Source organism: Kogia breviceps, chromosome X, assembly GCF_026419965.1.
Source record: "Kogia breviceps isolate mKogBre1 chromosome X, mKogBre1 haplotype 1, whole genome shotgun sequence".
In the NCBI taxonomy this organism is placed as follows: Eukaryota; Metazoa; Chordata; class Mammalia; order Artiodactyla; family Physeteridae; genus Kogia; species Kogia breviceps.
Window position 1 is genome coordinate 122,425,096 of NC_081330.1, and position 26,337 is coordinate 122,451,432.

The 26,337-nt window shown below is 40.4% G+C and overlaps 2 protein-coding genes across 4 annotated transcripts in view; both read left to right on the forward strand.

Moving 5' to 3' along the window:
- CLTRN (collectrin, amino acid transport regulator) overlaps nucleotides 1-5,165 on the forward strand; it is a 41,074-nt gene extending 35,909 nt beyond the window's left edge. Inside the window, exon 6 of the mRNA XM_067024172.1 lies at nucleotides 4,334-5,165. Within this exon, the coding sequence (XP_066880273.1) occupies nucleotides 4,334-4,490 (157 nt within the window). The 3' untranslated portion in view covers nucleotides 4,491-5,165. The remainder of the gene's footprint in view (nucleotides 1-4,333) is intronic.
- Nucleotides 1-26,337, forward strand: part of ACE2 (angiotensin converting enzyme 2) — a 100,806-nt gene that overhangs the window by 11,599 nt on the left and 62,870 nt on the right. Inside the window, exon 2 of one of the 3 annotated variants that reach the window (XM_067024169.1) lies at nucleotides 24,565-24,682. The exons of the other annotated variants lie outside the window; for them this stretch is intronic. The gene's annotated coding sequence lies outside the window, so the exon portion shown is untranslated. The remainder of the gene's footprint in view (nucleotides 1-24,564; nucleotides 24,683-26,337) is intronic. 3 annotated transcript variants of the gene reach the window in all.

The window sequence follows — 26,337 nt, forward strand, 5'->3', positions numbered from 1 at the left end:
GCTGGTGGGAATATAAATTGATACAGCCACTATGGAGAACAATTTGGAGGTTCCTTAAAAAACTACAAATAGAACTACCATACGACCCAGCAATCCCACTACTGGGAATATACCCTGAGAAAACCATAATTCAAAGAGTCATGTACCAAAATGTTCATTGCAGCTCTCTTTACGATAGCCAGGACATGGAAGCAACCTAAGTGTCCATCAACAGATGAATGGATAAAGAAGATGTGGCACATATATACAATGGAATATTACTCAGCCATAAAAAGAAACGAAACTGAGTTATTTATAATGAGGTGGATGGACCTGGAGTCTGTCATACAGAGTGAAGTAAGTCAGAAGGAGAAAAACAAATACCGTATGCTAACACATATATATGGACTCTAAGGAAAAAAAAATGTCATGAAGAGATTAGTGGTAGGACGGGAATAAAACACAGACTTACTAGAGCATGGACTTGAGGTTATGGGGAGGGGGAAGGGTAAGCTGTGACGAAGTGAGAGAGTGGCATGGACATATACACACTACCAAATGTAAATTAGATAGCTAGTGGGAAGCTGCCGCATAGCACAGGGAGATCAGCTCGGTGCTTTGTGCCCACCTAGAGGGGTGGGATAGGGAGGGTGGGAGAGAGGGAGACGCAAGAGGGAAGAGATATGGGAACATATGTATATGTATAACTGATTCACTTTGTTGTGAAGGAGAAACTAACACACTATTGTAAAACAGTTATACTCCAATAAAGATGTTTAAAAAAAATCAGAATGGTCCAGAAAGATAGTTAAGTTTTATTATACTTAGAGCAATGTGCAGGCAGTGACTCAGTTTATTACAGGACACACTGTGAAATGTGACAAAGGGCTGTATTACTGTTAGATAACCTTTGAGCTTCTTATCATGTCCGCCAGCCAGCAAGTTACTGACACTGCAGTTTGTGAAGCCTGGCAATGCCAAGACTGTGAACAACTAGATTTAAGGTCACGAAAGAATAAGATGTACCTAATCTGTCATGGACACAGCTCTCGTTTTGATAAATTTCCACAGCGATTTTACTCAGAATCTTTTTGATTAAGAAATCCTTCTTCTAAAGAAGAGAAACTAGTCCTCATCCATTTGCAGCTCCCCTTTTCGTTCTTCCCCATTCCTTGTGATGTCTGGTGGATTATTTTTCCTTCGTGGTTGGCGGGGGGAGGGGAGGCAGGATTTCTTGTCGTGATCTGCAAGCGTCCAGCTGTAGGCAATTTTTCTTCTAATTCTGTAAAAACATTTTTTTTTAACCGAAGAAACCAGCAAATGAACACTGGCAACCATGACTTCTAAGACTGCTGTTGCCTTGCCACCTACTTCAGAATGGTCCATCCACAAGGAGTTTTGTAATATGAGTTTCATACTTACATACACAAATTTCAGGGTAAAACTTGACTGTTAAAAGCCTATTTATTGTTATGAAGAATTATTATTCACTCCAAGCCCAATGAGGAGTGACTTGAGGAGAAATTGCATGAGCTAGGCATTTTTGATTATAATTTATAAATATACATTTGTCGCTAGGGTGTCATTCTTACTGAAACATCACTCTCTTTTATAACACATGAAAAGGAGGGGAGGATGAGTGAAATTTGGAGTTTTTCTTTTTTATTGAGCCCTTTCTTTTCACTTTAGGACAAGAACTGTGTCTCTTCCAACACATAGTAGGCACTCAAAACATAGTTATTGAACGAATGTTGCATACTATGAATGGAAGTGATGTGTCCGATGGTTATAGAATGTCAGTTGTCTTTGCTTTCTGGACGACGTGGAAAGTGACGAGATACCCCTGTCTACAGGAGGAGGGGCCAAAGAATTCTAGTCCTCTGATAGGTGATTTCACCTGGCTGGAGGACCTTCTCATCACAGGAAATTGTGTGCCTACTCCAACTGGCACTGATCGTTGACCGCTGATACTTGGAATGGACAGTGCAGTATCTTCACCCTGAGGAAGGGAAGACACAGCAGCCTGTCCTTACCTAGGTCTCTGGGACTACAACCTCTCCGACTTCCACTCCCAGCATTGGGCCTGTAGTGATACATTTTGACATTTGACAGTGGCATGCACAATGGCAAAATACTTTCAAGTGGTGACAGTGGGATCTACAGTATTGAAATGCTACTTTACTTTTCTTTATAAACCCCACCTATTTGAAATTATCTAATAAAACATCAGTGAAGCCTGGCAAAATCTGTACTCACTCCTCTTTCCTAAGGTAGGAAAATGAGTACTTTCCTCCATCCATTTGAAAAAATAACTATTCAATAAATGTAAGAATTATCACATGTGTACATTCCCTTCCTTCCTTCCTCCCTTCCTCGCTTCTTCCCTTCCTTCCCTCTTTCTTTCTCTTTCTTCTGATAGATCCCATTCAAAATCTACCTTGGGCTGCTGTCTGAGTAACTTTGCCTACAGCATTAGTCCATCCATTCTTCCATCCAGTTGTTTGTTCTATCACCCAACTACCGTCCAATCATCCATCCACCCTTTCATCCATCCATCTATTAATTCATCATCCAGCCAACCAGTCATTGATCTACATTCATTGATCCATCCATTTATCTAACTAGCTAGCCAGCTACTCATATGTCTGTCCACCCAACTCTAAGCACATTAGTTGAGTGCCTACTCTATGCTGTCAGCTGTTTTACAAAATATCTTTTAATTTGGAGTTGTCTGATTAGTTCCTCCTGAGAGATTCAGGTCAAAAAAACTTGGTGATGGGGTAGGGCAGGAACACAGAACACAGAATTTTATTTTTAAAAAATATATCTTCTCGGTGCATCACATCTAGAGGCACTTGTCAGTTTGTCTCATTGTTGGTGATATTCACCAAATTTCTCCCTTTACAAAAAAACAAATGTCTCTTTATAATTAGTACATTGCTTGTAGGGGTCTTACATTGAGACCCTGTGAGTATCCTATTCTTAATCATCTCCCTCTCAGTGGTTTAGTATCCATTGAGGAGCATCATCAGAATCAATTATTATTATATGGTGATTTTCTGTTTCTCTTGCACCTTCTATACTGGTTGTCATTCTTCTGGAAACAAGAGCTCTTTCTTTTCTCTGCCTTCCTCCACCATATTCTTTAAAGCACTTTGAAATGAGCTCTCATGTAGGACTAATAGGAAACTCTACCTTGATCATCTTTGGGGCATCTTCACCACCTCCTCACCCACTAGAAATTCACTAAGTTTCTAAGGGACTTCCATAGCGGTGGAAGTCCATCCTGGTCACCACAGCAATGTCTACCATCCCAGCCATGTGATCCACTCAGGTCTGCCTCTTTGGAGTTGCTACAGATTTCTGGGACAAGAGAATCTTTGTCAAGTCCGGGAGCCTCGTGCCTAACATCATGCCTCCATGGTGCCCCAACATCTAACTTGTGATAATCCTGAGGGAAACTCCTCTGCCCTCTGATAGCCTAGAGGTACTCACATCTCTTTTCTCCCCCTACCTCTATGATATCAAGCACAATTGGCTCAGTGTCTTGGCATTTCACAAAAGACAGGAAGAATGCTTGAATTCAAGGCTACATTTTTCCACACTCCAGGGAAAGATTAAGGATCTGGTTACCACTTGGGTAGGGGTAGCAGGGTCTTTAAAGGGTCTGAGAATGAATAACTTAAAAATTTACCTGTTAAATAGAATTTTTTGGAATGACCTGGGATTATAGCTATGAGTTGTAATTAGTAAAATGTGTTCTGAGTTCCAAACACCTGACTTAACAAATGAATACAACTGTTTTGTAATGAGTGGAGCCAAGGAATGATACCTGCAGTTTACAATGGTTACATCCTTTCTACAAAGTAATGTGAGTTTGCTTCTTGGTGTCTCATTTCAACCTGTTTTTACCTAACATTTGCAGACCATTAATTTGTCAAATCTTGTGAGAGGAATTTATTACTTTTTTAAATTCAATTTTTGTGAAGTTCTCCTAGAGCTAAATTTTTTAACTTGTCAATTTACCATATAGTTTCCTCACATTCCTTCATGCAGTTTGTGTGTGTGAATGTACATATGTATATGTGTGTGTATACAAACATATTCATTCATATAAATGTATATATTCATTCATATACATATATATGTATAATCCATGCAGACTTCTGATCTTGATAGCATCTTTTCATCTCATCAACTCTTTATGATCTTTGAAATTTATTTGAAAATACACAATGTCATCCATTTTCCCCATCATTCTAAGGTTCCTCTTCCCTTTCCTGCTCTCCATGTTTGTACAGAAGACCATCCTTTCTCTTCCTAGATCCCAATCATTCTTTTTATGTGCATTTAGGAAGAACAAAGGACCGTCTGAAATGGAAAACACTGAAGATAAATGGGAAAACACAATCACAATTGAAAATGGCATCCCCTGCGATCCCCTGGACATGAAGGGAGGGCACGTTAATGATGCCTTTGTGACAGAGGATGAGCGGCTCACCCCCCTCTGAAGGGCTGCTGTTTTGTTTCCCCCTGAAACTCAACACTTGTTTCTGTGCAACTGCTGAACATCACAGTTCATTGAGGGAAGATTATATATTTTGTTTCACCATTCTTCTTTCGTAAGAAATTTTGAATGTGCATGGAATTGAAAGGCAATGAATTATACCCATGAAGACCGTTGGAATAGTAAGCTGTTGACTATCCAATATATCCTAAAATATTTCTCTGACAGCACAGTGTGTAAGTGCAGTCATGTGGCATTTGTAGTTACTGATTTTAAAATGCATGAGTATTTAAGCATTTCCAGCAATAAGGTCAGGCCAGTATATATATATATATATATATATCACACTTTAAAGACCTAAGAAAAAATATTTTTCCAGTGGAGAATGCCTATAATGTGTCCAAATCATTGAAAATCGATCCTTTTTGAATATCATTTATATCACTCTGTATATGACAAGATAAGCAAGAATAACAAGTAATTACTGTAAATGGGTTGGATAAAAATGGGCGTGTTGATATACAAGGTGGAATTTGATCCTGTTATCATACCAACAGTTGCTTATATATATTTTCTATCAGTCTCTAATAGGGCATCTCTATTCATTGATTATTTCTGCAGTTTGTAGAAGTACAATCTATGCTAACTTAATAAAGTGCTAATCATCTCTTTTTAAGTGACTGATTGTAGTCTGCAATTTATTTTCACACTGTGGAACATAGTAAGCCTTATTTTTATGTTATGTTTAATCTGCTCTCCAGTCCTAGAAATGAATTATTTTTGTTGTGTGTATCCCTGCTTGAAGACTGTAGTTTTTAGACTTGATTTTACTTTCAGATAGGCCATGTATCATTCTAAATTCCACTAAGAATTATTATACATGTCTTAATAGAAGGAAAATGTGCAGCTCAATCTCCCACTGCTATCACCCATAGTTGGTATTCCAGCAGTAGTCTCTAACTCACTTCCCTGCCTCCAGTGGATACAAACTCTAAGAGGGGTAGTGCAATGCAGAAGGTTTATTGGGGAGTGCTCTCAGGAGATATACTTGTAAGAAGTGAGGAAGGCACGTGTGGTAGACAGACACTAAGGTGCCTGTCATCTCCTGATGTTCATGCCTTCATGTAACCCTCTCTCCGTGAGTATGGAGGGGACCTATGACTTGCTTCTAATGAATAGAATACAGCAAAGCTGGTGAGATGTCACTCCTGCAGTTAATTTATATGATATCTGAGTCTGTCTTGCTAGCAGACTTGTTCCAGAGACTCTCCTTGCTGGCTTGATTAAGTAAGTGGGCATGTTGGGAAAGCACAGATGAAACTGTGAGCAGGTTCTAGGAATTGCTGGTGGCCTCTCAGCACCAAAGACGGCCTCCAGCCAATAGCCAGCAAGAAACTGGAATGCTCAGTCCTACAACCACAAGGAAATGAATTCTGTCCACAACTGAAGTGGGTTTGGAAGTGGATTTTTCCAAAGTCAAATCTCTGGATGAGAATGTAGTCCGGCCAACACTTTGATTGCAGCCTGAGCAGAGGATCCAGTTGAGCTGTGCCCAGACTCCTGACCCATGGACGTTGTGAGATGATAAATGTGTGTTTTTTAGGCCACTAAGTTTGTGCTAAAGTATTATGCAGCCATAGGAAACTAACAGAGTAAGATTGAGCAGAGGGAGAAGTAACCAGAAACAAGGTTACAACAGAGGCCTCAGCCAGTCCTTCAGGGATCGTAGGAGCCGAGTTTGTCCCTGATTGAGATAATGTGGCTGGGCCTTTGTATCTTTACATTAGCCGGTTACGGTCATGGGTGCTCTCTGGGAAAGGATCTGCCCTTGGAAAGGGCAGTTCCCTATGGCTGAGGGCAATTCCCACTGAAGGACTCAGCCATGAACCTTCAAAAGCCATTATTTCCAGAAGCTGGGGATGGGTATGTGGGCCCTAAAGAGGGGGCCTGGGTGGACCCCCAGAATATCCACGACACCTTCGCCAGTCATTTGGCTGCAATGTAGATTGAATGAATATCCAAAATGCAAACCTGATTCTGTTGGTTCCTCACATAAAAGCTTTTAAAAAATGGTTTCTTATTCTCTTTAGGATAAAGCCAGACTCCTTAACACGGGGCCTGCTGCGGTCGACCCCCACCTTCTTCTCTAACTTCATCTCTCACACTTCTCCCCTTCTGTTTCTCTGTCTTTCTCTCTTGCATCCAGTCCTAATAGGTCTCTCACTTCCAGGCCTTGGAACGCGCTGTTGCCTCTGCCTGGAACACTCTGCCCCATCTTCCAGCCACCCTTCCAGCTTGTCCTAGAGTTTCTCTCACTTAAACCTCTCATCCTCCTAGAGGTCTTTGGTGGGCCTCCAGGCTATGTGCTCCTAGACTGCCCAGATAATGATGCTCATCTTGTTGTACTAGAAGTATATTACACTTAAACGTGCTTTTGTAGAAAAAGGAGACCACAAAGGCAAGAGTGCCCTGGGGCCCACGTAAGTCTTCTAATACATCCTTGTCTCCATAAAGGTTTTCATAACTCACTTCATTTTCTTCCCACCTCTAACCAGATAGAATTAACCACTGCTTTGTAACCTCACCATATCTATACATCTTTTCAGTTATAACCATCACAATATTTTATTTGACTATTTGTTTATATACCTTCACACTAAATGTAGTATTCTTAGAGGCAGTGTTCAAGTCACGTAGCATACTGCCTTGTCTTCCTGTTTCCTTCCCTTTCTGTCTTCATTGTTTCTTTCCTTTATTCTATAACAGTGAGCAAAATCGAAAACGGTCACTGCCCTCATGGAGCTGAAAGTCTACATAGAACTCAATAAATGTGTGCTAATAAACAAGCAAATGAGATGGTGGCTGTCACAAGGCCATAGTCTTATACCTTCTGGGAGCAAAGCCTGGCCCCTCTCTGTACGTGGAGGAGCTTGAATTGGTGGCTGCAAATTTTTTGACTTGGGCGCCATTTTGACTTGGGCGCCATTTTGACTTGGGCACCATGTACTCTTTAAGGTTATTAGGACTTCCTTATATTTCGGAGAGGAATGAGATTTCAGTTGGTTTACTAAAGAACCATTTTCTATCTTGCATCCTCTTGAGTTGTATACTCCAGGATACGGTGGCCTTGCATATAGAATTGGGGGAACATCATCTGAATTCAATCAGTGTGCACTAGGAGGCATCATCTAAAACATGCATTCTCAAGAGGGTGGAAGTTGTTCTTGGTGGGGAGAAAAAAATTTCAGTATTAACAATGGTTTATAATCCTCCAAAGGACCACAGTACGTAAACAGATGAAAAGTGTATCTATGGTATTAAAATGTCCTGGGTGAGCTATTAGGAGAAGATGTCTGAAAAGTCTCAATAATGGAAAAAAAAAGATTGAGGAACACTGATCCTAGATAAGCTTCTTATTTTGAAGGCATGGGATGGACCAGTTTGATCATTCGATCATTTTCTTCACTGTTTATCCTGAAGGGGAGGGGATCTGTTCCATTGGCAAAGATCTGCTCCACTAAATATCCTTGTTGAGGAAGTTTTCCATGCTAGGAGAGATGCGCTGTAAACTTTACAGTCAATTTAACAGCAAGATAGAGCTTATGTCTCCTGCCCACTGGCTTTGACAAACACTCTGGGTAATTAGAGGGCAGTCAATCATCAACCATACCTTTCATTTTAAAAATAATGATCCTGTAATGTCCCTCAAGGGAACACATTGTGAGGTGATATGTACTGGAAATAAAATGCTGTAAAGCGAGTGGAAATATAGCTCTCACTCCAGTCTCCAAGTCCTTAGCAAAAACTGTGATGAAACTGGAAAGACAGAAGCATCTGAAAACCAGGTCACTGCAGAAACAGTGAGCTGGGATGGTGATATCTGGACTTGTTTCATAGAAGAAGTGTAAATGCAGGTAGATTTTGGGTTTTGGGGTGTAGTTTCATGTGCCATGTTTTCCACAAGGACTAACCAATACAAAACATCACTGTATAAAAGAATGCAGTGAATTGTTGCATTTAGAATGATAACATGATCAGATTCCAGATATTAGTATCACCAAGTGAAGTATGTGCATTTATCATCCCTGGATACGGAACAAGGAATAGGACAGAACACAGGTGAAGAACCAGAAAGAGTATAAAATCCCTCAAAGTCCAAATTCCCAGTCCTTATTTCAAAGTTATGGCGCCCCTTAACATAGTATTTTATTTCCCACTTTACATCTTGTTTTGTTTCATAAAAAATATTGCATGTCTAGTTACCTCAATTACACAAGCAAATGCATGGAAGTTTTTCCTTCTTTCCTACTAACTTTCCTTTGGCCCTTCCTCCCTCCTTCCCTCCCTCTCTCCCTTCCTCCCTTCCTCCCTCCCTCCCTCCCTTCCTTCCTTCCTTCCTTCCTTCCTTCCTTCCTTCCTTCCTTCCTTCCTTCCTTCCTTCCTTCCTTCCATCTTGCCTGAAGAATTTATTGAGTGGAGGCACTCTGTGTAAGATAAGATGCTAGGTTCAGGAAATATAAACAGAGAGATAATTTCCTAGATGGGACCAGGTCATGATTTATGATGAGATTCAGTTTATTACCAAGAATACCATTCTGTTTTAGGAAATTTTGGTTTAAATGAATGAATAATTTCTAGTTGTTATTTATTGAGTTAATTTGCTCTTTATTTTCACAGCACTGGTTGAAAATGGATTTTATATTAGTTATGGGCAGAGACTATGAGCCAATTTATAAAGCACGGCGTTAGTCTCTTCTTTATGATAACACATTAGGGGCCGTAGTAGGATGCAAATAGTTGGTACAAGTCTTTATCATGGTACTGGGCAGCAGGGGAGAGTTTAGCCAGTAAAGAAGTGACAACTGTGTCCCTAGATGTAATTTTTCCTTAGTTACTCCTTGATATTGCTTATATTTTTTGAAAATTAGTGAACATATGACAATAATATGGGTGTGGGGGGTTGGGTGAAGGGAGAGATTTCATTAGATGCAGAGAAAGTGATCCTAGGTTTGTTTGTTTGTTTTTCCCAAGTGTCTGATGTCTTTTGGCCCAGTCTGAAAGTAGGTTCCCAGAACAACAGGGCTAGGTCGTGTCCAAGACCATCGGAAAGGGTAGAACAAGAGCTTCTGGGCCTGGTGTAGAACAAAGGTGAGCACTAGCCGCCATGGGCAGGCAGGCCTAGAAGGTGCCGTTGTCAGGTGCCTTGCTGCAGTGGACAAGTGGCCCCTTTTGCACAACTTAGCAAAAGTTCAATTAAGACTCATGTTAATCCGTCCTGAATTCCACTTGTTCTCCTGCACCATAATTAGGGAACAGTGAATTAGGGTGGCAATATTCAGTTTGTATCAGGGTAGCATTTGAAAACTTAGGAGGTTGAACCAGGTCAAATTGCTGCTATGCAATCATTTTTGACTTACAGAAATGGCAATTTCCTATACTTCAAGCTGTTAGTTCACTACTCAATTCTTTGGAATTTAGCAAAGATGTTCCCCATGTAAATATGTGACATGTGGTAAGACAGCCTTCAGGCCAGTTCACAGGAGCATATTAACCCATGATGTAGCTGAAATGTTGTATATTTATGATGCACAATATTAGAAGACAAACTGTTATAATGCCAGCGATTGAATGGAAACAAACAACAAAAAAAGAAGACTAATAAGAGCCATCTTTGATTGTATTTTATTGTCAGTGCTTGAGGAGAAGCAGGTTTTAATGGAACAATAAGGAAGTGCATGGAACTGGTGAAAGGAATTTAACTCTGAGGACCTTTAAAAGATGTTGATCCTGGCTAATTAAAAATTAGGTCTCTATTTACTGTCTTGGCTTCACCAGCATCCACTTGCTCCCTAACTCTTTGCATTCCGGGTTCCATTCCCATAACCCTGAAGAAACTGCTCCCTCAAATGTCACTAGGGGATCGCTGGTTGCCAAGGTCACGGCATCTTGGTCCTCACCCTCCTGAATCTTTTTGACTCACTTGACAGTGTAGGACGCTCTGCCCCCCTCTTTGACACACTCTTCCTTCTTGACTTTTCTGTGATATGATCCTATCCTTTTACTCATCCCCCCTCTCTAATCATTCTCAAAGAAGCCAGAGAAGTTGAAAGGGAAAGAAAGACACGGGTGAAAAATTAAGAGATAGCTGAGCTCTCAGTGGTGAAAGAAAAGAGAGTTGCCTCTTGTGCATAATGAAGGTGATGGAGAAAATCCTTGGGCCTAATGGTTCTCTCTGCTGACCACCAACAGGTTGGTTGCCTTGGAGTAAGAGATAAAAGGTGTGTAGTAGTCATTGTATGGTAAATAATTAGTGCTTCACACAGTGGTGCACCAAGACTAGGGGAATACACATCCACAGTCTGCAACTCCGAAATCCCAAACTCTCTGAAAACCAATGGGCAACAAGCCCTGGCCCGGATATGATACTCTATGATCTCTACTATACTCAATGGTCTTTATTTATTGTACTTAATATTATTGAATGCAGAAATATTCAACTGTTTGCTGATAGGATGCTGCCCCAGATCTCACAGGGTGTAGATTAATACATGGTATATGCACAGTATTACCGCTAGTATTGCCTGAGTTCTAATCCTAACACCACCATTTACTAAGTGGGTGGCCCCAGGTGAGTAGGGCTTCATAAAAGCAGAGAGGAAGCAATCCAGTGAAATAACTTATTTCCGTTTGATGTAAATAGACTAGCGTTAAGAAGGAACTGATACTTGCCCTATCTGCCCAGTGTTGTTGCGAGAATAGAATGAACTAAACAATAAAAACAGAAAAATTAATGAAGAAAGTGTGCACTGTGAATGAAATTTTTCTTTGTTAAAATTGATAGTGAAACTTCTCAACTTGAGGCCATAAAGAGGAATAAGGATTTATTTAAGGAAAATATTTTACTGTATGAATAATTCATAACTACAATGGCTTAATCTCAGAAGTAGATAACCTACCCATCTAGGAAGACACAACTACACATAGATGAAGTATCTATTTGAATTTTCAACCCAAAGAAATTTAAAAAAAACAAAAACAAACCTACAAAACTCCGCTAGTGTAATTGCAAAGAAAAAACTTCCAAGTCCATACACATTGCTTCTAACTACCACAATGCCTTCATTGTTCCCCAGAGGATATAATTCTGTATAATCCCTGAAGAGACAGATAGAGACAGAGAGAGCGGGAAACTTGTGGTAACTCAGCTAATCATCCCAGTATGAACTTCAGTTAGGTAATGATGATTATGTTTTAAAATAATTACTCTTTTTTTTTGACTATCATCATTGAACCAGTTGACATTTGTTGAATCAACTGGCCTCCCAATCAACTGAGTTAAAAATTATACCTGACTGGATGGGCAAGCTGTTTTGTTGAATTAACTACTCAATATGGTAGAACTTGGTGCATCCAGTCAAATTCTACTGATACTTAGACTCTCCTATTTTGAGGATTGGTGCCTGTGACTTGTCTGCCAGCTATGTGGCGATGCGTCACCCATCCTATTTCTTCATTAGTTAGGACTCTTACAAGCAAAGACTCAAAGTCCCTGGGAGGACAGAGCCACAAGACAGCAGTAGAACAATTTCATATGATAAGCCTTTTGGCATTTTAAAAAAATTTTTATTTGAATTTTATTTTTTCATTTTTTATTATTTTTTAACATCTTTATTGGAGTATAATGGCTTTACAATGTTGTGTTAGTTTCTGCTGTAGAGCAAAGTGAATCAGCTATACGTATACATATATCCCCATATCCCCTCCCTCTTGCGTCTCCCTCCTGCCCTCCCTATCCCACCCCTCTAGGTGGTCACAAGGCACCGAGCTGATCTCCCTGTGCTATGCAGCTGCTTCCCACTCGCTATTTTACATTTGGTAGTGTGTATATGTCCCTGCCACTCTCTCACATCGTCACAGCTTACCCTTCCCCCTCCCCATATTCTCAACTCCATGCTCTAGTAGGTCTGTGTTTTATTCCCGTCCTACCACTAATCTCTTCATGACATTTGTTTTTCTTAGATTCCATATATATGTGTTAGCATATGGTATTTGTTTTTCTCCTTCTGACTAACTTCACTCTGTATGACAGACTCCAGGTCTATCCACCTCATTACAAATAACTCAGTTTCATTTCTTTTTGTGGCTGAGTAATATTCCATTGTGTATATGTGCCACATCTGCTTTATCCATTCATCTGTTGATGGACACTTAGGTTGCTTCCATGTCCTGGCTATTGTAAATAGAGCTGCAATAAACATTTTGGTACATGACTCTTTTTGAATTATGGTTTTCTCAGGGTATATGCCTAGTAGTGGGATTGCGGGGTCGTATGGTAGTTCTATTTGTAGTTTTTTAAGGAACCTCCATACTGTTCTCCATAGTGGCTGTATCAATTTATATTCCCACCAACAGTGCAAGAGGGTTCCTTTTCTCCACACCCTCTCCAGCATTTATTGTTTCTAGATTTTTTGATGATGACCCTTCTGACCGGTGTGAGGTGATACCTTATTGTAGTTTTGATTTGCGTTTCTCTAATGATTAGTGATGTTGGGCATCCTTTCATGTGTTTGTTGGCAATCTGTATATCTTCTTTGGAGAAATGTCTATTTAGGTCTTCTGCCCATTTTTGGATTGGGTTGTTTGTTTTTTTGTTATTGAACTGCATGAGCTGCTTGTATATTTTGGAGATTAATCCTTTGTCAGTTGCTCCGTTTGCAAATATTTTCTCCCATTCTGAGGGTTGTCTTTTCATCTTGTTTATGGTTTCCTTTGCTGTGCAAAAGCTTTTAAGTTTCATTAGGTGCCATTTGTTTATTTCTGTTTTAATTTCCATTTCTCTAGGAGGTGGGTCAAAAAGGATCTTGCTGTGATTTATGTCATAGAGTGTTCTGCCTATGTTTTCCTCTAAGAGTTTGATAGTGTCTGGCCTTACATTTAGGTCTTTAATCCATTTTGAGTTAAGTTTTGTGTCTGGTGTTAGGGAATGTTCTAATTTCATTCTTTTACATGTAGCGGTCCAGTTTTCCCAGCACCACTTATTGAAGAAGACTCTCCTTTTTCCATTGTATATTCTTACTTCCTTTATCAAAGATAAGGTGACCATATGTGCGTGGGTTTACCTCTGGGCTTTCTATCCTGTTCCATTGATCTATATTTCTGTTTTTGTGCCAGTACCATACTGTCTTGATTGCTGTAGCTTTGTAGTATAGTCTTCTTTTTCTCAAGGTTGGCTATTCGGGGTCTTTTGTGTTTCCATACAAATTGTGAATTTTTTTGTTCTAGTTCTGTGAAAAATGCCGTTGGTAGTTTGACAGGGATTGCACTGAATCTGTACATTGCTTTGGATAGTAGAGTCATTTTCACAATGTTGATTCTTCCAATCCAAGAACATGGTATATCTCTCCATCTATTTGTATCATCTTTAATTTCTTTCATCAGTGTCTTATAGTTTTCTGCGTACGGGTCTTTTGTCTCCTTAGGTAGGTTTATTCCTAGGTATTTTATTCTTTTTGTTGCAGTGGTAAATGGGAGTTTCCTTAATTTCTCTTTCAGATTTTTCATCATTAGTGTATAGGAATGCCAGAGATTTCTGTGCATTAATTTTGTATCCTACTACTTTACCAAATTCATTGATTAACTCTAGTAGCTTTCTGGTAGCATCCTTAGGATTGTCTATATATAGTACATCATCTGCAAGCAGTGACAGTTTTACTTTTTCTTTTCCGATATGGATTCCTTTTATTTCTTTTTCTTCTCTGATTGCTGTGGCTAAAATTTCCAAAACTATGTTGAACAATAGTGGTGAGAGTGGGCAACCTTGTCTTGTTCCTGATCTTAGAGGATATGGTTTCAGTTTTTCATCATTGAGAACGATGTTGGCTGTGGGTTTGTCATATATGGCCTTTATTATGTTGAGGTAAGTTCCCTCCTTGCCTACTTTCTGGAGGGTTTTTATCATAAATGAATGTTGAATTTTGTCAAAAGCTTTCTCTGCATCTAATGAGATGATCATATGGTTTTTATCCTTCAATTTGTCTATATGGTATATCACATTGATTGATTTGCGTATACTGAAGAATCCTTGCATTCCTGGAATAAACCCCACTTGATTGTGGTGTATGATCCTTTTAATGTGCTTTTGGATTCTGTTTGCTAGTATTTTGTTGAGGAGTTTTGCATGTATGTTCAACAGTGATATTGGCCTGTAGTTTTCTTTTTGTGTGACATCTTTTTGTGGTTTTGGTGTCAGGGTGATGGTGGCCTCGTAGCAAGAGTTTGGGAGTGTTCCTCCCTCTGCTACATTTTGGAAGAGTTTGAGAAGGATAGGTGTTAGCTCTTCTCTAAATTTTTGATAGAATTCCCCTGTGAAGCCATTTGGTCCTGGGCTTTTGTTTGATGGAAGATTTTTTTTTTTTTTTTGCATTACGCGGGCCTCTCACTGTTGTGGCCTCTCCCGTTGCAGAGCATAGGCTCTGGACGCGCAAGCTCAGTGGCCATGGCTCACGTACCTAGCCGTTACGCGGCATGTGGGATCTTCCCGGACTGGGGCACGAACCCGTGTCTCCTGCACTGGCAGGTGGACTCTCAACCACTGCGCCACCAGGGAAGCCCTTGTTGGAAGATTTTTAATCACAGTTTCAATTTCAGTGCTTGTGATTGGTTTGTTAATATTTTCTATTTCTTCCTGGTTCAGTCTCGGAAGGTTGTGCTTTTCTAAGAATTTGTCCATTTTTTCCAGGTTGTCCATTTTATTGGCATAGCGTTGCTTGTAGTAATCTCTCATGATCCTTTGTATTTCTACCGTGTCAGTTGTTACTTCTCCATTTTCATTTCTAATTCTGTTGATTTAAGTCTTCTCCCTTTTTTTCTTGATGAGTCTGGCTAATGGTTTATCAGTTTTGTTTATCTTCTCAAAGAACCAGCTTTTAGTTTTATTGATCTTTGCTATTGTTTTCTTCATTTCTTTTTCATTTATTTCTGATCTGATCTTTATGATTTCTTTCCTTCTGCTACTTTTGGGTTTTTGTTGTTGTTGTTCTTTCTCTAATTGCTTTTGGTGTAAGGTTAGGTTGTTTATTTGAGATGTTTCTTGTTTCTTAAGGTAGGATTGTATTGCTCTAAACTTCCCTCTCAGAACTGCTTTTGCTGCATCCCATAGGTTTTGGGTCCTCGTGTTTTCATTGTCATTTGTTTCTAGGTATTTTTTTATTTCCTCTTTGATTTCTTCAGTGATCTCTTGGTTATTTAGTAGTGTATTGTTTAGCCTCCATGTGTTGTATTTTTTACATTTTTTTCCTGTAATTTATATCTAGTCTCATAGCGTCGTGGTCAGAAAAGATACTTGATACAATTTCAATTTTCTTAAATTTACCAAGGCTAGATTTGTGACCCAATATATGATCTCTCCTGGACAGTGTTCCTTGAGCACTTGAGAAGAAAGTGTATTCTGTTGTTTTTGGATGGAATGTCCTATAAATATCAAGTCCATCTTTTTTAATGTGTCATTTAAAGCTTGTGTTTCCTTATTTATTTTCATTTTGGATGATCTGTCCATTGGTGAAAGTGGGGTGTTAAAGACCCCTACTATGATTGAGTTCCTATTGATTTCCCCTTGTATGGCTGTTAGCATTTGCCTTATGTATTGAGGCGCTCCTATGTTGGGTGCAGAAATATTTACAATTGTTATATCTTCTTCTTGGATTGATCCCTTGATCGTTATGTAGTGTCCTTCTTTGTCTCTTGTAATATTCTTTATTTTAAAGTCTATTTTCTGTGATATGATTATTGCTACTCTAGCTTTCTTTTGATTTCCACTTGCATGGAACATCTTTTTCCATCCCCTCACTTTCAGTCTGTATGTGCCCCTAGGTCTGAAGTGGGTCTCCTGTACACAGCATATATATGGGTCTTGTTTTTGTATCCATTCAGCCAGTCTATGTCTTTTCGTGGGAGCATTTAAATTTAAGGTAGTTATCGATATGTATGTTCCTATTACCATTTTGTTAATTGTTTTGGGTTTGTTTTTGTAGGTCTTTTTCCTTCTCTTGTGTTTCCTGGCTAGAGAAGTTCCTTTAGCATTTGTTGTAAAGCTGCTTTGTTGGTGCTGAATTCTCTTCACTTTTGCTTATCTGTAAAGGTTTAAATTTCTCCATCGAATCTGAATGAGATCCTTGCTGGGTAGAGTAATCTTGGTTGTAGGTTTTTCCCTTTCATCACTTTAAATATGTCCTGCCACTCCCTTCTGGCTTGCAGAGTTTCTGCTGAAATATCAGCTGTTAACCTTATGGGGAGTCCCTTGTATGTTATTTGTTGTTTTTCCCTTGCTGCTTTTAATATTTTTTCTTTGTATTTAATTTTTGATAGTTTGATTAATATGTGTTTTGATGTGTTTCCCCTTGGATTTATCTTGTATGGGACTCTTCGTGTTTTCTGGACTTGATTGATTCCTTCCTTTTCCATGTTAGGGAAGTTTTCAACTATAGTCTCTTCAGATTTTCTCAGTCCCTTTCTTTTTCTCTTCTTCTTCTGAGACCCCTATAATTCGAATGTTGATGTGTTTAATGTTGTCCCAGAGGTCTCTGAGACTGTCCTCAGTTCTTTTCCTTCTTTTTTCTTTATTCTGCTCTGCAGTAGTTACTTCCACTATTTTATCTTCCAGGTCACTTATCTGTTCTTCTGCCTCAGTTATTCTGCTATTGACTCCTTCTAGAGAATTTTTAATTTCATTTATTGTGTTGTTCATCATTGTTTGTTTGCTCTTTAGCTCTTCCAGTTCCTTGTTAAACGTTTCTTGTATTTTCTTCATTCTATTTCCAAGATTTTGGATTATCTTTACTATCATTAGTCTGAATTATTTTTCAGGTAGAATGCCTATTTCCTCTTCATTTGTTTGGTCTGGTGGGTTTTTACTTTGCTCCTTCATCTGCTGCGTATTTCTCTGTCTTCGCATTTTGCTTAACTTACTGTGTTTAGGGTCTCCTTTTTGCAGGCTGCAGGTTCATAGTTCCTGTTGTTTTTGGTATCTGCCCCCAGTGGGTAAGGTTGGTTCAGTGGGCTGTGTAGGCTTCCTGATGGAGGGTACTGGTGCCTGTGTTCTGGTAGGTGGGGCTGGATCTTGTCTTTCTGGTGGGCAGGGCCACGTCCGGTGGTGTGTTTGGGGGTGTCTGTGAACTTATTATGATTTTAGGCAGCCTCTCTGCTAATGGGTGGGGTTGTATTCCTGTCTTGCTAGTTGTTTGGCATGGGGTGTCCAGCACTGGAGCTTGCTGGTCGTTGAGTTGAGCTGGGTCTTAGCATTGAGACAGAGATCTCTAGGAGAGTTCTCGCCGATTGATATTACATGGGGCCGGGAGGTCTCTGTGGTCCAATGTCCTGAACTCGCCTTTCCTACCTCAGAGGTTCAGGCTTGACACCTGGCCAGAACACCAAGACCCTGTCAGTCACACGGCTCAGAAGAAAAGGGAGAATAAAAGAAAGAAAAATAAAATAAAATAGTTATTAAAATTTTTTTTAATTATTAATATAAAAAAAATTTTTAATGAGGAAAAAAAAAAGAGAGCAACCCAACCAATAAACAAATCCACCAATGGTAACAAGCACTAAAAACTAAACTAAGTTAAACATAAAAATCAGAAACTAGTCAGTCGCAGACAGCAAATCCCACGTCTGCGGTTGCCCCCAAAGTCCACTGCCTCAATTTTCAGATGGTTCGTTTTCTATTCAGGTGTTCCACAGATGCAGGGTACCTAAGTTGATTGTGGAGATTTAATCCGCTGCTCCTGAGGCTGCTGGGAGAGATTTCCCTTTCTCTTCTTTGTTCACACAGCTCCCGGGGTTCAGCTTTGGATTTGGCCCCGCCTCTGTGTGTAGGTCGCCTGAGGGTGTCTGTTCCCGCCCAGACAGGACAGGGTTAAAGGAGCAGCTGATTCGGAGGCTCTGGCTCACTCAGGCCTGGGGGAGGGAGGGGTACGGATGCGGGGCGAGCCCACGGCGGCAGAGGCCGGTGTGACGTTGCACCAGCCTGAGGTGCACCGCACGTTCTCCCGGGCAGTTGTCCCTGGATCCCGGGACCCTGGCAGTGGCGGGCTGCACACGCTCCCAGGAGGGGAGGTGTGGAGAGTGACCTGGGATCGCACACAGGCTTCTTGGTGGCGGCAGCAGCAGCCCTAGCGTCTCATGCCCGTCTCTGGGGTCCGCTCTGATAGCTGCGGCTCGCGCCCGTCTCTGGAGCTCCTTTAAGCGGCGCACTTAATCCCCTCTCCTCGAGCACCAGGAGACAAAGAGGCAAGAAAATGTCTCTTGTCTCTTCGGCAGCTCCAGACTTCTCCCGGACTCCCTCCCGGCCAGCCGTGGCGCACTAGCCCCCTTCAGGCTGTGTTCACGCAGCCAACCCCAGTCCTCTCCCTGCATCGGAATGAAGCCCGAGGCTCAGTTCCCAGCCCCGCCCGCCCCGGCAGGTGAGCAGACAAGCCTCTCGGGCTGGTGAGTGCTGGTCGGCACCGATCCTCTGTGCGGGAATCTCTCCGCTTTGCCCTCCGCAGCCTGTGGCTGCGCTCTCCTCCGCGGCTCCGGAGCTTCCCCCTCCCCCACCCGCAGTCTCCGCCCGCGAAGGGGCTCCTAGTGTGTGGGAACCTTTCCTCCTTCACGGCTCCCTCCCACTGGTGCAGGTCCCTTCCCTATTCTTTTGTCTCTGTTTATTCTTTTTTCTTTTGCCCTTCCCAGGTACGTGGGGAGTTTCTTGCCTTTTGGGAAGTCTGAGGTCTTCTGCCAGCGTGTGCTGGGTATTATGTAGGAGCTGTTCCACAGGTAGATGTATTTTTGATGTACTTGAGGGGAGGAAGGTGATCTCCACGTCTTACTCTAACGCCATCTTGAAGGTCCTCCACCTTTCGACTTTTATTTAGCACAATTCCAGGTAATCGAACGTACTTTCTGAGGAACTAAAGAACATTTGAACCTATGAATGCAGGAACTAAAATCTGCTTGCTCAAAAGTGACGGAGGCTTCCCAATGTTAATATCTTTGCTATCATTCCAAAGATGACTGGAGCTCATCATATATTATAGTGTTTGTCTGCTAGATTATCATCTGATTAGCTATAAAGGGGAATACCAAGGTTCATTTTAGTAGTACAGTGATTGCCGAAAGCCTCAGGTTACAGTTTCACATATAGTGCTTTGCCACAGCACATTCCAATAGATCAGGGGGAAAAAAGCCATTTATAAAACCTCTCCAAGGATTATACAGGAGTCCTTTGGGGGAGAATTGAGGGTGTGGGGGGCTAGAAATCAGGGTACCTGGCAATTTTTCTCATAGTTTTATAGTTCATTTTTACTTTGTGTTGCGAATCCAGATAGATGCCTTAAATATCTATGTATTCCCTTTCACCACCTCCCTGTCAGACCTATGTTTCTTTCCAGATAGATAGGTTATCTTAGTTAAGATTTAGTCGTTGTAGATATGAATATCCGTATTGTAAAATAGTTACCCTAAATCAGTCTTTTTTTCTTCTCTTTGTGGACTCAAGTTGAATAGTTTCAATAACACTTTTTATAAAGAATATAAAAGTTTTATTCACAAGGTCCATTTTATTCATGAATTTTTATTGCTTCTCATTATTTATTTTATTCAAAAGCAAGTATTACTTATCTGACTTAACAAAAGAAGAAACAGCCGAGTGAATTTAAGTATCTTACCTGAAATCATGCAGCATTTTAAAATGTTCACATGTTGTTAGAGGGTTTGGAGCAACTGATTTTGTTAGTTTCCATATTTTAACTGTATCGTTCTATGTTTAGCTTATTTCCGTTTAAAAAGGACTTTGTCTTCAACTCCTCTTCCTGGAATGACTTGAAACATGTCATCAGTGCCATGTCAGCTGTGTCCTCAATGGAGGAGAAGAGCTGGGGTTGGGGTGCCTGAAACCCCATGACTGGCTAATGTGCAGGGTAATTGCCAGGATTATTCTTGGTCCAAACCAAATACAGTACCATGGGCAGTGGCATAGAGAGAAATCAGAGTCTTAAACAGATTGAATGTGTTTCGCAACTGGAAAATTTTTTAAATGAGGATTATAGTTTTGCTTCAGCATTTGTATAGCTCTTTGGATCATCGTTGGCCATTCCTGTGCTATGCTTGATTTAGGTCATTTGCTATTTATACTTGGCTTTGGAGTAATGAAAGGCACATTTTAGTGGCTCTGGTAAAACTGCAATCAGAGTTGCAACTTTCCTCATCCTATATTGAGTCATTTAAATGGAGGAAGAAAACCCTGACATGTCCTGTTAACATGGAAAGTCAGGGAATTCCCTGGTGGCCCAGTGGTTAGGACTCCATACTCTCACTGCCGAGGGCCCAGGTTCAGTCCCTGGTCAGGGAACTAAAATTCCACAAGCCACACAGCACAGCCAAAAAAACTCAATAAACAAAAAACAAAACCCCTGAAATAAATAAAACAAAAATAAAAACAAAAGCAAATGGAAAGTCAAACCATGATATCATGCCTTTACTTAAGCCTCTCCTCTCTACACATCTCTTTCTAGGTAGAACCCAACCTCTCTAAATGGTGATGGGACCCTACACGATCTGCCCTCAGTTCCTGTACACCTCCTGCTCCTTTTTAATTATAAACATTATCATGCATAAAGAAAGGTGGAGGAGTGGTATAATGAGCACCCACTTATCCACCATGTAGATCTAACCATTCAAAACGAGTTATAAAGGGCTGGGGGAGATGATGTCCTGAGAGAGTTGGAAATGAAAGGAGAGAGGACACACCAGGTCAGGCTGTTAGAGATGTAATGGAGGATGGGCTGGGCTCCTTACACAGGGAGTGGGAGGTAGGGGTGGGGAGGACAGTGGGGGAGAAGCTCCATTTGGACTGTGGTTGGGGCTCATTCTCAGAGCGGCATTTGCTTTCCTTTTTTTGCTTCCCAGCTTTATAGAGATATAACTGACCTATAGCATTGTGTAAGTTTAAGGTGTACAACATGTTGATTTGATATAGATTTCAAAATGATGACCACCATAGTGTTAGCTAACACCTCTATCACATCACATAATTACCATCTCCTTTTTTTAAAAAATAAATTTACTTTTTTATTTTTGGCTGCATTGGGTCTTCATTGCTGCTTGAAGGCTTTCTCCAGTTGCCGTGAGCGGGAGCTGCTCTGTGTTGTGGTGTGTGGGCTTCTCACTGCGGTGGCTTCTCCTGTTGCTGAGCACGGGCTCTAGGTGCGTGGGCTTCAGTAGTTGTGGCTCGTGGCCTCTAGAGCGCAGGCTCAGTAGTTGTGGCACACGGGCGTAGTTGCTCCGCAGCATGTGGGATCTTCCTGGACCAGGGCTCGAACCTGTGTCCCCTGCATTGGCAGGCGATTCTTAACCGCTGCGCCACCAGGGACGTCCCCCATCTCCTTTTTGTGGTGAGAACATTTAAGATTTACTCTTAGCAACTTTCAAGTATTTAATATAGTATCATTAATTATAATCACCATGTTTGACATTAAATCTCCAGAACTTAGTTGTCTTATAATTGGAAGTTTGTACCCCTTGACCAACATCTCCCCATTTCCCCCACCCCAGCCCCTGGCAACCACCACTCTACTCTCTGTTTTTAAGAATTTGGCTTTTTTAGATTCCACATGAAAGTGAGATCATACAGTATTCATCTTTCTATGTCTGACTTATTTCCCTTAGCGTAATGCCCTCAAGGTCAATCCATGTTGTCACGAATGGCAGAATTTCTTTTTTTTTCTCATGACTTATAATAGTTCAGTATGTGTGTGTGTGTGTGTGTGTGTGTGTGTGTGTGTATGTGTGTGTATTTCCACACCATGTTTTTTTCCAGGTTCATTGAGATATAATTGATATATAACGTTGTGTGAGTTTAAGGTGTGCAACGTAATGATTTGTTATATATATATACTGCAAAATAATTACCATGATAAAGTTAGTTAACACACCCATCACCTCAAATAGTTACAATTTTTCTTTTTGTGGTGAGAACTTATAAAATCTACTCTCTTACCAACTTTCAAATATACAATACAGTACTGTTAACTATAGTTGCCATACTGTACACTACATTTCCAGAGCTTCTTTATCCATTCATACATTGACAGACACTTACGATGTTTCCATATCCTGCTTATTGTGAATAATGCTGTAATAGACACAGGAGTGCAGATATCTCTTTGAGATCCTGTTTTCATTTCCTTTGGATATATACCCAGAAGTGGGGCTGCTTGATCATATGGTAGTTCTATTTTTTAACTTTTTGAGGAACCTCTGTATTGATTTCCATAGTGGCTGTACCAATTTACATTCCCACCAACAGTGCACACGGGTTCCCTTTTCTCCATCCTCACCAACACTATCTTTTGTCTTTTTGATGATACCATTTAAAGAGGTGTGAGGTGATATCTCATTGTGGTTTTGATTTGCATTTTCCTGGTGGTTAGTGATGTTGAGCACCTTTTCATGTATCTATTGGCCATCTGTATGGGTTTTTTTGGAAAAATGTCTTAAAAAAGATAATGCTATGTTGTGTTTCCATTGTCATTTGTTTCAAGATATTTTTAAATTTCTGTTTTGATTTGTTCTTTGACTTATTGGTTGTTCAGGAGTGTGTTGTTTAATTCCCACATACTTATGAATTTTCCAGCTTTCTTCCTATTATTGAATTCTAGTTTAATACCACTGTTGTTGGAAAAGGTACTTGGTATGATTTCAGTCTTTTAAAATTTGCCAAGATTTGCTTTGTGACCTATCATATGATATATCCTGGAGAGTGTTCCATGTGCGCTTGAGAAGAATGTGTATTCTGCTTTTGTTAGATGGAATGTTCTATATATGTCTGTTAGGTTCATTTGATCTAAAGTATGGTTCAAGTCTAATGTCTCCTTATTGATTTTCTGTTTGGATAATCTATCCATTGCTGAAAGTGGGGTATTGAAGTCCCTACTATTATTATATCATTGTCTACTTCTTTCTTCAGATCTGTATTTGCTTAATATATATAAGTACTCCAATGTTGGGTGAACATATATTTACAATTGTTGTATCTTCTTGATGAATTGACACTTTTATCATTATATAATGACCCACTTTTCCTCTTGTTACCATTTTTTTTTACTTAAAGTCTACTTTTTTCTGATATACGTATAGCCACCCCTGCTCTCTTTTGGTTTCCACTTGCATGAATTATCTTTTTTCATCCCTTCACTTTGTGTGTCTTTAAAGCTGAGGTGAGTCTCTTGCAGGCAGCATATATTTGGGTCTTGTTTTTTAGCTACTCTATGTCTTTTGATTGGATAGTTCAATTTATTTACATTTAGTGTAATTATTGACAGGTAAGGACTTACTAATGCCATCTTATTCACTGTTTTCTAGCTGTTTTGTAGTTCCCTTGTTCCTTTCTTCCACTCTTCCTGACTTCCATTATGAATTGATGATTTTCCATAGTGGTATGCTTTGATCCCCTTTGCTTTATCTCTTGTGAATCTACTGTAGCTTTTTGTTTTGTGGTTACCACGAGGATTACATAAAACTTTGTAGGGCTATAACAGAATATTTTATGCTGATAACAATTTAACTTTGACCACATACAAAAACTCTCCCCTTTTATGCTCCCCTTTTATGTTTCTTTTTTTTTTTTTTTGCGGTACGCGGGCCTCTCACTGTTGCGGCCTCTCCCGTTGCGGAGCACAGGCTCCGGACGCGCAGGCTCAGTGGCCACGGCTCACGGGCCCAGCCGCTCTGCAGCATGCGGGATCCTCCCGGACCGGGGCACGAACCCGCGTCCCCTGCATTGGCAGGCGGACTCTCAACCACTGCGCCACCAGGGAAGCCCCCCTTTTATGTTTTTGATGTCAGAATTTACATCTTTTTATATTGTGTATTCATAACCAAATTATTGTAGCTATAGCTATTTTAAATAATTTTGTCCTTTAACCTTTATACTAGAGTTAAGTGGTTAACACACCACCATATTACAGTATTAGAGTATTCTGAATTCTTTACCAGTGTGTTATACATTTTCATGTGTTTTCATGCTGTTAATTTGAACTCTTACATTTCAGCCTGAAGATTCCTTTCAGCATTTCCTGTAAGGCAGGTCTACTGGTGATGAACTCCTTCAACTTTTGTTTGTTAGAGAATCTTTATCTCACCTCCATTTTTGAAGGACAGCTTTGCTAGGTAAAGTATTCTTGACTAACAGTTTTTTTTCTTTCAGCATTTTAAATATATAATCCCATTTTCTCTCCAAGCTTGCAAGGTTTTTGCTGAAAAATATGGTTATAGCCTCATGGGGGTTCCCTTGTATGAGAGAAAAATTTTTTTCTCTAGCTGTTTTAAAAATTCTCTCTTTGGCTTTGATTTAGATAGTTTTATTATAATGTGTCTTGGAGAAGACTGTCTTGGATTGAAATTTTGGGGTGACCTATTAGCTTTGAGAACTGGATATCCAAATCTCTCCCCATGTTTGGGAAGTTCTCAGCCATTATTACTTTAAATAATCTTTCTGCCTCTTTCTCCCTCTCTTCTCCTTCTGGAATTCCAATGATACAGACATTATTTCTCTTAGTGGTGTCCCATTAGTCCCATAGGCTTTCTTCATCCCCTTTCATTATTTTTTTCTTTTTCCCAGAGCAGCATTTAACTGGAGCTCTGCCCAGCCATGTCCTCCCCCTCAGTCAAGGCCAATTTCAAACCCTCCTAAACCTTCCTCAGCCTATGAAACCTTCCAGAGACAAAGATTACACAACACCCTTCAATAGTCTATGTCAGTGCTGACCACTGTCAAGCGATTCTCCCCTAAGACTAAGCTTGAATTCTTGCCATCATGTCCTTTCAGCCCATTTCCTCCTGTCCTTTACTTGGGAGAGACAGAGCTGTCTGGATAATATCTCCTACATATTGATGTCAACAAATGTCAAGGCAGAAGTACTACATCATTTTCATCTATTTTTAAAAATCATAATTATCTTCCTCTTCAACAATCTTACTAGCTCTTTTTTTTAAAGAAAATGTTGGGGGTAGGAGTTTATTAATTAATTTATTTATTTTTGCTGTGTTGGGTCTTCGTTTCTGTGCTAGGGCTTTCTCTAGTTGCGGCGAGCGGGGGCCACTCTTCATCGCGGTGCGCGGGCCTCTCACTATCGCGGCCTCTCTTGTTGCGGAGCACAGGCTCCAGACGCGCAGGCTCAGTAGTTGTGGCTCACGGGCCTAGTTGTTCCACGGCATGTGGGATCCTCCCAGACCAGGGCTCGAACCCGTGTCTCCTGCGTTACCACGCAGATTCTCAACCACTGCACCACCAGGGAAGACCTTACTAGCTGTTTTGAACTTGACCACATCCCACGGAAAGAGGCAGGAGGATTAACTGACAGGTTAATCCCAGTTCTCTTACTGGGTGACATAGAGCTAGTTACTGATCATGCTGAGTGTTTAGAAAGTAACAACTTCCACAGAGGTGGTTGTGAACACTCAGCAAGGTGATCTACAGTAAATGCTTTAAGTGTTAGTTTTCTCCCCTGTCATGTTAAAGTCAGGGCTAATTATTTGTATCAATATTTTGTTTTATTTTTTCCTTATTTCTCCCATTTGTTATTGAGACTAGTGCAAATGCACACATATTCATGTCTCAACAGGATTTTTTTTGTGCTCAAATGTCTTGGCAGCTTTGCTATTGGGAGTAGGTAATTTACTATTCTGCTTGGCCCTGATTGAGATGTAAGGAGGTGGAATCACGCACACATGATTCTTGAGAGTTCTATGTTCATAGCGCTGTCTGTCTAGGTCAGGGTCCCTTAACCTCACACTTGACATTTGGGGCAAATAATTCTCATATG